Source organism: Anomaloglossus baeobatrachus, chromosome 5 (genome assembly GCF_048569485.1).
Source record: "Anomaloglossus baeobatrachus isolate aAnoBae1 chromosome 5, aAnoBae1.hap1, whole genome shotgun sequence".
NCBI lineage: Eukaryota > Metazoa > Chordata > Amphibia > Anura > Aromobatidae > Anomaloglossus > Anomaloglossus baeobatrachus.
The window spans coordinates 522,496,533-522,510,807 of NC_134357.1; the positions used below are offsets into that span (position 1 = coordinate 522,496,533).

Genomic DNA, 14,275 nt, shown 5'->3' on the forward strand with positions numbered 1-14,275 from the left:
TGGGAAACTGGTGCCTTGGCGGTGGCGGTGTTTCCCCGTTGTGGTTGGACCTTTGCCGTCAATCAGGACTTGCTTGTTGGGGGATCTACGTCCCCTTCACTAACGGATTTAGCAATTTACAGCGACTCCAAGCCTTGCTGGGATCCGAGAAGCCCCTGCTCTGGTGCTGACTGCCCTTTGTATACTGCTCCAGACCCCCGGATACACACAGCCTCCGTGGTCCTTCCAGCAACCTCCAGACAGTCCCACTGCAGATCGTCACCACTGTCTGCTGACCTTGCTGACTCCGTCTGGGCACACAGCCACAGACCAACTTCAGGCTTTCTGTCACTTTCACTGCTGTTTCGCTCTAGCTCCCTCCTGAGCTACACTCTGTTCACCTCCTACTCCTTCCTCCTCCCTGGCTCAACAACTTCACTCTTGCCCTGCCTGAGCTAATCTGCTGTTCACTCTCTCATGTCCCTCACTGGACTGCCTGGTTACTTCCTGCCTCCAGAGCTGTGAGCTCCTCGATGGGCGGAGCCAACCGCCTGGCCCACCCCCTGGTGTGCATCATCAGACTCCTGGAGGAAGGCAACAAGGATTTGTGGGTTAGCTGGTGTACCTACAGGGAATGTGGGGTGCGTGTGTGTTGTTATCTGTGTCCCCTGGCTTGCCCAGGGCGACACACGGGCATCACTTGGGGAAAAGGGAAGGAGCATCTTCACACAGTCAGTTAGCCCCGAGCACAGCTTGGGGTGAAATGCACCTAGGACCTCGGTCCAATCTTCTTCTACTCACACTTTTGGGAGCGCCATAGGACCCGTGGCTTGGAGCATCCAGGTCAGTCCGGGTTCTCCACAGCAACACGGAATTCCAGGGTCTGCGGAGATTCAGGAAACACCCGCGAGCCGTTCAATATTCCACAAACATCGGGATTGAAGGGACCCCGACCAGAAAGGACTCTCGGTGGGAAAACCGGTGGTGACCTTGAATTGCTCGGGATTGGCTGGAGCCCATCACAGCAGTGGCCAGTGCTGCGAAAGCGGTAACCAGGTAACTTAAAGAACTGTGAGTAAAACACCTGGAACCCACAGAGACTGTGTCCGCCTGTCCTTGCTGGCGCCGTCGTCCCGCGCTTCGGCGCCCACTATTACTACTCCTCTCATCATCCTCCCCAGGGCTAGCTCCACCTGTGGGGAGCAGAAACATCTTGGCTGCTACTACCATCTGCCCCAGAGGACAGAGACAGCAGCGGCGGCTATTCCCTGGCCGCTTACCGCAGGTGCCGTCACGAAATTAACATCCACCTTCATCCATCACCACCCCCTCCTTTATTGTACACCTCGGGGCCACGAAACCGGGCAGGAAGGGCCACCCCGTGACATCCCCAGATCTGACATTACCAGGCCCGGAGACAAGTAATTTAAACCCTTGCCCCGTGGGTGCTTCAGCTTCACCGATTCCTCCATCCTATGCCAGTCATTGCACTGGTTACCCATCCACTACAGAGTCCAATATAAACTTATCACTCTCATCCAGAAAGCGTTCTACAGATCTGCACCGCTCTACATCTCTTCCATCACCTCTGTCTATCACCATACCTGTGCCCTCCATTCCGCTAATGACCGAAGACTGACATACTCATTAATTCGAACCTCCCACTTCCGTCTCCAAGATTTCTCATGAGCTGCACCAGTTCTCTGGAACACACTACCAAGAACAATTCGATTAGTCCCCAACATCCACGCTTTTTTAAACTGGCCCTAAAAACACATTTCTTTAGCCTATCACCTCACCTCCCTCATCTATTTCAATTCTGCCTTTTACAAAATTTGTGTTACAATTTCTGGTCCCCTGTATCTTCTGGCTGAATACCCTCCATGTACTTCTTACACTCTGTATCTGTACTTGCAGAAATTCTGGTTGGTGACTGGTTCAAGCAGCTATAATTGAATCCCCTATTATCTAGATTGGGGCTGGACCATATATGACAAGCATTTTCTTTTTTTTTTTTTTTAATGTATCATTTACCTTTTGTGCCTCCCCTATTTTCTCATAGATTGTAAGCTTGTGAGCAGGAACCTCACTCCTGTTGGTATCTGTTGAATTTTGTTACTCCGTAATGTCTCATATTGTCTGTACATGTCCGCTCTGAATTGTAAAGCGCTGCAGAATGTTTGGCGCTACAGATAATAATAATAATTAATAATTAATAATAATTAATAATAATAGATGGACAGAACTGGAGAGGTGAGGACTCTGGAAATGTCTGTAGTGAGGTTTATTAATGTGTCTCTCCAAAACCAGGATTACACAGTAGTGAAGAAGACCTCTAGTGATCGCTGTCAGGACTCTGTGTCTGAGGGATGGGGAAGACCCCTGAGCCCAATCACGAGGCCTCCACCTCACCCCCTGATACATGAGGACATCAATGACCAGAAGATCCTAGAACTCACCTACAAGATGATTGAGCTGCTGACTGGAGAGGTGACACTGCTGGGAATGCTGGGACATTATACAGTAATGCTATGAAGGGATCGGGGGTGACTATCACTGTATGTGTCAGGCTCCTATAAGGTGTCAGGATGTCGCCGTCTATTTCTCCATGGAGGAGTGGGAGTATTTAGAAGGGCACAAAGATCTGTACAAGGACGCCATGATGGAGGATCCCCAGCCCCTCACATCACCAGGTAATAGACAGGACTAAATACACTTGGACTATAATTATCTGTATGTAAAAAATGAATTCAGTCCCTGTATGTGTTTCCTCCAGTTCTATCCAGTGAGAGGACAACACCAAAGAAATGTCCCCGTCCTCTTCTACCACAGGACTGTAAAAAAGAAAATCCCGATGTTCCTCAGGATCATCAGGTAGATGGAGAGAAGGTGACATGAAATCTCCCTATGATGTGTAGACTGCTATGAAACTTGTGTTCAGTCTTTCTTTCTCCACCAGCATTAAGTGTGTTAGGCTAGGGTCACATAAGCGCATAGTATTCGCTGCGATATGCTAATGACCCTTGGCTCCTGCTCTGCTGCGAGCGTGAGCCGAGTGTCATGCAACTGTGATCCAACCTTGGATCGGATCACAGCTGCGGAGGAGAGAGATATATTAATCTCTCTATCTCCTCCATTATCAGCCTGTGCGTATATTGCACTGCACTCGCATGTCATCCGAGTGCAGTCCAATGTTTCACTCGCACCCATAGACTTGTATCGGTGCGAGTGATCGGAGACTTGCAGACAATCATCACAACATGCTGCGTTTTTTTTTCCTCAGTCAAATTAGGGCTGAGGAAAAGCTTGCAAATCTGAGCTGCAGCATTTTGACATGGACCCGAGTGCATTGCACTCGTGTGAGTCATATACTCTTATGAGCGTACCCTTATACTTGTGTAATGAAAATGGTGGCGATGGCAGTATTAGCGCTGATCATAGATGGGATTCTCTATTTGTCTGTGACTTTTACAATATTTGTTTCAGGGCAAAGATCTGACCCATATTAATACTACAATAACATATGTGAGGGGTGATGAGCGGAGTAAAAAGGAGAGTCCTACAGATAACCGCCCAGGTAAGTAGTAACCACTAAATGCAAAGAAAGGTAATTATATTTTACTCCTCCATTGGCTGCAACAATTTTGTGGTGAATTTTTTGAAGGCCTATTCATAGAATTTGTTGGCAGAAAAATTAGCAGTAGCAACACTTAAAAAAACAATGTTTTTTGGACTACAAGCGCAGAATGAGGATTAAAGTAGACTAATTATACTCACTGAGCTTCCGCGTGGCTGTCACACTGTTTCTAGGTCCGCTCATTAAATTTCATGAATATTCACTGCTTCCCCTGCCCACCTTCTGTGATCTTGTCCGTGATTGGTTGCAGTAAGACTGCGCCCCCACCCTGCATGGGGGCGTCTGTAATTGGTTGCCCTCAGAGTAGCTGTCTGGGTCCCAAAGTGGAGTGTAAAAAAATAAATAAATTGGAAAAAATTGCATAGGGTCCCCTGTATTTTGATATCCAGCACAGATAAAGCAGATGGCTGGAGGATGCAGCCCCCGGCTGTGTGTTTTCTCTTGGCTACGCATCAAAATACATGTACATATTTTAAAAAAATAATAATAATTTAAATATTTAAAAACCTGGCATGGGGTCACCCCCAATTTTGATACATAGTCAAGATAAAGCAGCCAACTGGATGCTGGTATTCTCAGGCTGGGGAGGCCTATGATTATTGAACCCTCCCTAAAAATAGCAGCCCACAGCTGCCCCAGAATTTGTGCATCTATTAGATGCCTCAATTCTGGCACTTTACCTAGCTCATCCTGATTGCCTTGGTGCAGTGGCAATCGGGGTATTATACAGTCATATGAAAAAGTTTGGGCACCCCTATTAATGTTAACCTTTTTTCTTTATAACAATTTGGGTTTTTGCAACAGCTATTTCAGTTTCATATATCTAATAACTGATGGACTGAGTAATATTTCTGGATTGAAATGAGGTTTATTGTACTAACAGAAAATGTGCAATCCACATTTAAACAAAATGTGACCGGTGCAAAAGTATGGGCACCTCAACATAAAAGTGACATTTTGTAGATCCTCCTTTTGCAAAAATAACAGCCTCTAGTCGCTTCCTGTAGCTTTTAATGAGTTCTTGGATCCTGGATGAAGGTATATTTGACCATTCCTGTTAACTGAACTGGAATTGTTTTGTAAAGTTTGATGGTCGCCGAGCATTGACAGCACGCTTCAAATCATAACACAGATTTTCAATGATGTTTAGGTCTGGGGACTGGGATGGCCATTCCAGAACATTGTAATTGTTCCTCTGCATGAATGCCTGAGTAGATTTGGAGCGGTGTTTTGGATCATTGTCTTGCTGAAATATCCATGCCCTGCGTAACTTCAACTTCGTCACTGATTCTTGCACATTATTGTCAAGAATCTGCTGATACTGAGTTGAATCCATGCGACCCTCAACTTTAACAAGATTCCCGGTGCCGGCATTGGCCAAACAGCCCCAAAGCATGATGGAACCTCCACCAAATTTTACTGTGGGTAGCAAGTGCTTTTCTTGGAATGCAGTGTTTTTTTGCCTCCATGCATAACGCCTTTTTGTATGACCAAACAACTCAATCTTCTTCCAAAATGTAACTGGCTTGTCCAAATGTGCTTTTGCATACCTCAGGCGACTGTTTGTGGCGTGCTTGCAGAAACTGCTTCTTTCGCATCACTCTTCCATACAGCTTCTCCTTGTGCAACGTGCGCTGTATTGTTGACCGATGCACATTGACACCATCTGCAGCAAGATGATGCTGCAGGTCTTTGGAGGTCTGTGGATTGTCCTTGACTGTTCTCACCATTCTTCTTCTCTGCCTTTCTGATATTTTTCTTGGCCTGCCACTTCTGGGCTTAACAAGAACTGTACCTGTGTTCTTCCATTTTCATACTATGTTCCTCATAGTGGAAACTGACAGTTTAAATCTCTGAGACAACTTTTTGTATCCTCCCCCTGAACAACTATGTTGAAGAATTCTTGTTTTCAGATCATTTGAGAGTTGTTTTGAGGAGCCCATGATGCCACTCTTCATAGGAGATTCAAATAAGAGAACAACTTGCAAGTGGCCACCTTAAATACCTTTTCTCATGATTGGATACTCCTGCCTATGAAGTTCAAAGCTCAATGAGGTTACAAAACCAATTTAGTGCTTTAGTAAGTCAGTAAAAAGTAGTTAGGAGTGTTCAAATCAAGAAATTGATAGGGGTGCCCATACTTTTGCATCGGTCAAATTTTGTTTAAATGTGGATTGCCCATTTTCTGTTAGTACAATAAACCTCATTTCAATCTAGAAATATTACTCAGTCCTTCAGTTATTAGATATATGAAAATAGCTTTTGCAAAAACCCAAATTGTTGTAAAGAAAAAAGGTTAACATTAATTGGGGTGCCCAAACTTTTTCATATGACTGTAAGTGGTTAATGACAGCTGTGAGCTAAAAAAAATTAAAGCTGCTATGAAGCCCTGGATTAGTAATTGGTAGAGGTCTATGAGATAAACCTCTATTACTAATTGTGAAGTAAAAAGAAAGAATCACAAAATACAGAGAAACATTCTTTATTTAAAAAACAAACAAAGAAAAAAAAACCCAACAACCTCTTTCTCCAATTTATTAAACCCAAACTCCCCCCTGGCAGGTCTGACATAATCCATATCACAATGTCCCACGATGATCCTGGCTCTGCTACAACCTGAGATTGTAGTGCGAGGTCACATTATTAACCGTGACTGAAGTCTAAGATGTCTTGGGCACACTGACTGAGCCAAAGCTGTGAGAGCAGTGACATCAGTGAGTTCACCTGAAATCACATCTGGGGTTCCCACGGTACCCCAACTGTGACCTCAGGTATACTCCATGCCGGATCATTGGATTAGGCTATGTACGTATGTGGAGTATTTGGTTGCATATATTTCTGACCCAAATCTGCATCTCCTGGCAGATAAACTCACCAAAAACACATTGCGTTTTTGTACTTTCTTTGTGTCAGGAGATGCAGATTTGGTGCAGAAATGTCTGTGACCAAATAGTCAGCGTGCACACATAGCCTAATCTGGTAATGCAGCATTGAGTTCACCTCAGGTGTATGTAACCTCAGGTAAACTCACTGACATCACGGCTCCCAGCTGCAGCTTCATTGGTGTGTCCGAGACGGTGCAGTGATGAGCTGGGTAAAGCAACAGGATTGGCGCATCTAATGGATGTGACAATTCTGGGGCGGCTGCAGGCTGCTATTTTTAGGCTGAGGAGGTTTTCACCCCTGTCTTTGTTGTCAGCACTGTTTGTTGATGATTGAAAATTACTATAATTTGTATGGAAACATTATTATAAAATGTTATAAAATATATATAATGTTATGGCATTATTGAAAAATAATCCACTTTATTATTGGCAGATGAATGTACCAGAAATTCAGAGGCACTTCTTCTATTTACAGATTTTAAAGCTGATAATCAAAGTATCACTGAAGATAGAGATAAAGAGTCCGCCATTAGCCCATGTATACCTCCAGCTCTCCACAGGAAAAATCTATCATGTGACACTTTTAAACAGCTCCAAATTTCTGCAACACCACAGACTGTCCAGCCAAATAAAAGTCAGAGAAGGGATGCCAAACATCAAATGGCTCACCAAGAAGAAAAGCCGGATTCAAGTTCAGAATGTTGGAAGTTTTATAGCAAAAACTCATCAAAACTTATTACACATAAAAAAACTTGTTCAGGAGAGAGGACATATTCATGTCTAGAATGTGAGAAACGTTTTGCTTACAAATCGCATCTTGATAAACATCAGAGAAGTCACACAGGGGAGGATCCATTTTCATGTCTAGAATGTGGGAAACGTTTTAACCGGAAAGAGATATTAGTTGCACATCAGAAAATTCACTTATTGGGGAAGCCATACTCGTGTACTCAATGTGGGAAAAAATTTAACCGGAAATTTAATTTAGTTACTCACCAGAGAACTCACACAGGGGAAAAACCATTTTCATGTGCAGAATGTGGGAAAGCTTTTATCTGTAAATCAGGGCTCGTTGCACATCAGAATATTCACACAGGGGAGAAGCCATTTTTGTGCTCTGAATGTGAGAAATGTTTTAGAAGGAAATCAGGTCTTGTAAGACATCAAAAAGGTCACACAGGGGAGAAACCATTTTCATGTTCTAAATGTGAAAAATGTTTTAGAGAGAAATCAAGTCTCGTAATTCATCAGAGAACTCACACTGGGGAGAAACCATTTTCATGTTCTAAATGTAAGAGCTGTTTTGCAGAGAATTCAAATCTTATAAAACATCAAAAAACTCACACAGGGGAGAAACCATTTTCATGTTCTAAATGTGAGAAATGTTTTAGAGACAAATCAAGTCTTGTAACTCATCAAAGAACTCACACAGGGGAGAAACCATTTTCATGTTCTAAATGTGAAAAATGTTTTAGAGACAAATCAAGTCTTGTAACTCATAAAAGAACTCACACAGGGGAGAAACCTTTTTCATGTTCTAAATGTGAGAAATGTTTTGCACAGAAATCAAATCTTGTAAAACATCAAAAAACTCATACAGGGGAGAAACCATTTTCATGTTCTAAATGTGAGAGATGTTTTGCACAGAAATCAAATCTTGTAAAACATCAAAAAACTCATACAGGGGAGAAAGCATTTTCATGTTCTAAATGTGAGAGATGTTTTGCACAGAAATCAAACCTTATAAAACATCAAAAAACTCACACAGGGGAGAAGCCATTTTCATGTTCTAAATGTGAGAAATGTTTTAGAGCAAAATCAAGTCTTGTAAGTCATCAAAGAACTCACACGGGAGAAACCTTTTTCTTGTTCTAAATGTGAGAAATGTTTTTCAGTTAAATCAAGTCTTCTAAAACATCAAAAAACGCACACAGGGAAGTAGTGATTTTTCTTTCTTTTTTTGTTTTTTTTCTTGTACATGAAAAAAATGAAGTCTCAAGTTACTCTTGAGATAAAGTAACACATCTGCAGGAGGAAGGGAGAGCTAGTTTTACAAATTAAGTGAATATTATTACTGATAAACCTATTGAAAATTAACTGGTAACAAAATAACATACGATGTCTAGTGTCTCGCTATTCTGCCCAATCTACGATTTTGCCATGGAGAGATTATACTAAACATGATCAGGACAGTTGCTGAGAAAACCATTCGATGCAATCTTGTCTGTTCCCTTTAATGAGAAGTAATATTAAATATGAGACAAATTGAAAATCGAATAGTTGCTTCAGTAACTGTCCTGATCACAGAAAGCAGCATCTTCCTCACAAATGATGCTCAACCAGATGGAAGAGAGAGGCATTGGAAAGCCTCTGAATTATCCAATCATTATGAAACATCTTTAACCTCTCACTTAATGCATTACATACCGTATTTGAAAGCGATTCTTCTGATAAAGATTAGAAGACTGTGATGTAGTGCCCTTTGGAAATAGGTGTATGAAGCGGGCTCAGGAGCTGAGTCTGCTCCGTACATGTCAGCTTCTGCCTCTAAAGCACAGATTGTAGATGGTTCCAATTTTTGTTTAATAACCACTTTCAGGGATTGTCCACTACTGGGAAATCCCTTCTTAATAGCTCCACTCTGCATCATAAAAAAAAACAAAAACTCATAAAACTGCATGTTTTTTTAAAATTAAAAGAAAAAAAATGTTTTAAAAATACAAAGAAGCCTAAAAATTCTAATAGTTTGAATAAAACTCTTTTTTTCTTCGACAAAATACGAAGTTATCTGAGGATCTGCTCACCATTCTGATGGTTGCCAGATTATAACTTCCAATGAACATACAGGATCCAAGCAGGGACTCAAGGCAGCATACTGCTCAAAATCGGCCAAGCAAAGGAGGAGAGATTAGTCCAGCTGGGAAACCACAGGATATAGTTAAAAGGAACTTCTATTCCTGAATTAAAAACAGAATTGTACACTGGCAATTCAATACTGACTAGTTATGTGGTGAGTTACAAAGACAACGCGTTTCGGCGCTCTGTCGCCTTCCTCAAAGCCGAAACGCATTCTTTGTACCTCACCCCATACCTAGTCAGTATTGAATTTCCGGTCTACAAGCTTGTTTTCTAATTCAGGAAAAAAGTTACTTTTTACTATATCCTTTGGATTTTCAGCTGGACTAATCTCTCCTTTTCTTCGATAGGTCATTTTAACCGCTCAACAAACACCATAAAAAGTCAAATCCAAAAAACAATGGTTGAATTGTGCTTTTTATAGTTTCACCTCACTTGGGATTTTCTCCTTTGTGAATAAATTATATGGCAAAGTGATTTTATGTAATTCAAAACTACAAGTTATCCCATAAAAAACAAGCCCTCATGTGGATATGTTGACAGAAAAATGAAGAAAAAAAATTATAGCGCTGATTCTTCAAAGCAATTTATAGGGAATCTGTCACCAGATTTGGTGACTATAAGCCGCGGCCACCACCAGTGGGCTCTTATACACAGCATGTTAGAATGCTGTCTATAAGAGCCCAGGCCACTGTATAGAACATAAAAATCACTTTATAATACTTACCTAATCGGTCGTTTCGGTGGAGACTGGTCAGATGGGTGTCTCCATTCTCCGGGTGCGGCGCTTCCTCTTTTAGCCATCTTTGTCCTCCTTCCTTCTTCTTAAGCTTGGATGCATGGCGTATCCTACATCATGCACACAGACCGGCATTGAGGTCCTGCCCAGGCGCACTTTGATCTGTTTTGAGCAGGGCAGATCAAAGTATTGTAGTGCGCCTGCGTGGGACCTCATTGCCGGCCTGTGTGCATGATGTAGGATGTGTCCTGCACCCAGGCTTCAGAAGAAGGAGGACAAAGATAGCCGAAAGAGGAAAGCTCTGCACCTGGAGAACTGAGACACCCAATTGACCAACCGATTAGGTAATTATCATAAAGTGATTTTTATGTTCTACACAGCCGCCTGGGCTCTTGTATACAGCATGTTAGAATGCAAAAAGGAATATTGGGCTGCCTACATGAATGCCAACTGGTAGATCAATGGTGCTTCCATTACCCAATGCTTAGAGACTTTCTTTTCATTCAACCTCCTATGATGTGTACACAAGGATCGACTATTTCATATTAAGACAACAAGATATTGCTCTCCTTCGCTCTGCTAAAGTTGACATCTTTTTAGAAATGTAGGATAAGCCGTGGAAGTAAATAGGGTCCTACCAGGTATGACAACAGGTACGTGTAAGAAATCCTCACCTGGTGGGGTTGTGACAGTCCCAACTCCTATATTAGCGTAGTATTTAGGAGAAGAGCTGCAGCCCCCAGTAGCGGACAATGAAGATTTAGGTAGGCAGAAAGGGGTTGATTGATTAATCTCTCTATTTCTTTGCACAGGTAAACGCATTTCAGAGATCTGGTTTCCTTCATCAGGACGTCAAAGATCAATTATAGGAAACACATTACCGGTAAGTAATTACGTATTTTTGATGCATGTTTCCAATAAAGGATCTTTGATGTCCTGTTTAAGGAGACCAGATCTCTGAAATGCGTTGACCTGTGCAAATAAAGAGATCAATCAGCATTGACTTCTTGGTTACAGCGCGGCATAACCCCTTTCTGCCTACCTATAGCTTCATAATCTTTTTAGAGTTTTATTGCACTTATTAGTATCACTATTGAACTACCTATTTTCATGCCTAAGCAATGTCAAAAGAGATTAAATTCCTCTTTTCTTGCAAACCATATTGTGAGAAATGATTTACAGAGAATGCTTAGTGGCAAAAATAAGTCGGATACTGAAACTGACCCATATGTAGTCTGGAAACCTCATAACTGTGAGGTGAAAGGGGTTCTCACGAGACTTGTATTAAACCGGAACAAGCTCTCGAGAGCTCCCTTGGAGGAGATTGGCGGAGCTGGGAGAAACTGATGGAACCATTGCAAAAGTCGCAACATTTACGTGCAATGTCGAGTTGTGCAAGAATTTTGCAACTTTTCATAGCCATTACTATGTTTTGCCTACAGATCAGTTTTTGATATACATGACAGAATTCACTAAACAGAAGCCATTTTTATGCTCTAAATGTGGGATTTTTAATTTTTTTTAAACCTTTCACACTATGGTCAATTTACAAAGATTCTAAACATGTAAAGAAAATTTAAGTTGTAAAAAATATCGTAATTTTTTTTTAAATACAAAAAGTGATTGTTGTCATTGTCCAAGACCTGTAACGTTGTTAATTTTCGGGATATGGGGCTGTGTGCAGGCTTATTTTAGTGCTATAAACTGATGTTTTCTAATGATACTTTAGGGGGGTTGTACGATGTTTTGCTTCTTATTGCATTTTAATACAATGTTGCAGTGACAAAAAAAAACGAAATACGTCAGTTTCGTTTTTGCTTTTTCTTGTTACGCTGATTACTAATCAGATAAAATAAATTAATATTTTAATCAGACTTTTATGAGTGCAGTGATGACGTGTATGTCTGATTTTATTTTTTTTAATGGGGTAAAAGGGGGTGATTTGAATTTATTTATGAATTTTGTTTCTCATATTTTTAAGCTTTTTTTTCATGTTACTGTATTTGTTATTCATTCTAGGAGACATGGACCTGCAGTGATTCGATCACTTGTGCTATACATAACAGTGCATAAGCACTAGTGTGTGTGTGTATAGCAAAAAACATACTCTCCTATGAACGCGAGCTAAACTGGGCTCCCCAACATCCACGGATGTTGGCGGATGATGAAATTTGATCTAATGAGCCATCATCTGCCAGGAAAGTTGGGGGCTCAGTAGCAAGCGCACATAAAATTCAGGGACTTGACATATTACATATCTTTACGTCATACGTTGGAAGGGATTCATAACAAATCAGATCTTGTTGGCTATTATTATTTATTTATAAAGCACCATTGATTCCATGGTGCTGTACATGAGAATGGGCTACATACAAAATACAGATATGTTACAGTAGACAAACTGATACAGAGGGGCGAAGGCCATGCCCTTGCGGGCTTAATTCTATAGGATATTTGGGAGGAGACAGTAGGTATGGTCAAGTCAGCTCCAGTGGTGGTGGTGAGGCGAAAGCTCTGGCAGTGGTGAGGAGGCAGGATCAGTTGCAGACTGTAGGTATTTTTTAAGAGATTGATTTTAAAGTTTTGTTTGAAGCTTTCAAGTGTAGCAGATAATCTGACGTGTTAAGTCACAGAATTCCAGAGGATGGGAGATACTCGGGAGGAGTCTTAGAGGCAGTTGGATGAGGAACAGATGTGTGGAGGAGAGAGGGAGTTCTTGGGAGGACCAGAGATTACGTGTTGGAGTATATCGGGAGATTAGTTCGGAATCACAGAATTCACACGAGAGAAGAAATTTTTATGTTCAAAATGTGGAAAAGAAAAGTTTTACGGAAGAATCAATTCTTGTTTCACCACAAAAAATTCGCACATTTGAGAAGGCATTTTCATATTCGGAATATGGGAAATGTTTTCTTATTAATAATAATAATTATTATTTATTATTATTATTATTATTATTATTACTACTAGAAATAGGCCTGATGCGATCACATCGGGAGTGCGGTGAAAAAAAAACATTTTTCTATGCTTAGTGATGCTGACAGGAGCAGTGGTGAGTGGGGCTGGGGGCATGTAGATCTGGTGGGGGGCATGCAGATCTGGAGGGGGAGCTGGGGGCATACAGATCTGGTGGGGGGGCTGGGGGCATACAGATCTGGTGGGGGGGCTGGGGGCATACAGATCTGGTGGGGGAGGGCTAGGGGCATACAAATCTGGTGGGGGGCTGGGGGCATACAAATCTGGTGGGGGGCTGGGGGCATACAAATCTGGTGGGGGGGCTGGGGGCATACAGATCTGGTGGGAGGTGGTCTGGGGGCATACAGATCTGGCGGGGGTTGGGGGAATACAGATCTGTGGGGTGGAGGCTGGGGTATACGGATATGGTGGGGGGAGGCTGGGGGCATACAGATCTGGTGGAGGGGGAATGGGGGCAAACAGATCTGGTGGAGGGGGAATGGGGGCAAACAGATCTGGTGGAGGGGGAATGGGGGCATACAGATCTGGTGGGGGGGGACTGGGGGCATACAGATCTGGTGGGGGGGGGGGACTGGGGGCACAGGCGAGGAGCGCCGCTCGAGTCCCCGGATCCGGCCCACCGCTCGAGCCACCGAGCAGCGGCAGCAGCAGCCGGACCTGAGCAGCGAGCGCAGTCGAGCAGCGCACCCCCCGCCTGCGACAAGATCATCCGGGAACATGTCCAGGATGGTCAGGGAAATCTGCAATACGACGAAGATGGTAATGCTATCACAAATGAGAGAATGATTCCTCATGTAAAGAATCGTGTAACCATTGAAGATTACTCTCAGGGAGAAGTTGATAGCATTTTAAGGGTAAGTTCTGCATTTTTCGCAGCGTTTTTGCGCGTTTTTCGGGTGCGTTTTTGGCCTCAAAACTGCATGACTTTGCTTCCCCAGCAAAGTCTATGCGTTTTCATTTTTGCTGTTCGCACATAACTTTTTTTTTAAGCTGCGTTTTTGAGCTTTAAAAAAAAAAAATGGACATGTCAATTCTTTCCTGCGTTTTTCTGCGTTTTCCCCTCATGCAATGCATTGGAAAAACGCAGCAAAACGCAGAGATCAAAAACGCACCAAATCGTGGTAAAAACGCATGCGTTTTTTCGCCGCGGGTGCATTTTTGTGCGGCCAAAAACGCACAAACGCAGCGTAAAAAAAAACCGCA

At 42.5% G+C, this 14,275-nt stretch overlaps 1 protein-coding gene across 1 annotated transcript; it reads left to right on the forward strand.

Moving 5' to 3' along the window:
* The first annotated feature begins 7,161 nt into the window (after positions 1-7,161).
* LOC142312881 (uncharacterized) lies at positions 7,162-8,376 on the forward strand. Its single transcript, XM_075351865.1, has one exon. It carries the CDS (start codon positions 7,162-7,164, stop codon positions 8,374-8,376), a length of 1,215 nt encoding a protein of 404 aa, XP_075207980.1.
* Positions 8,377-14,275: the final 5,899 nt, after the last annotated feature.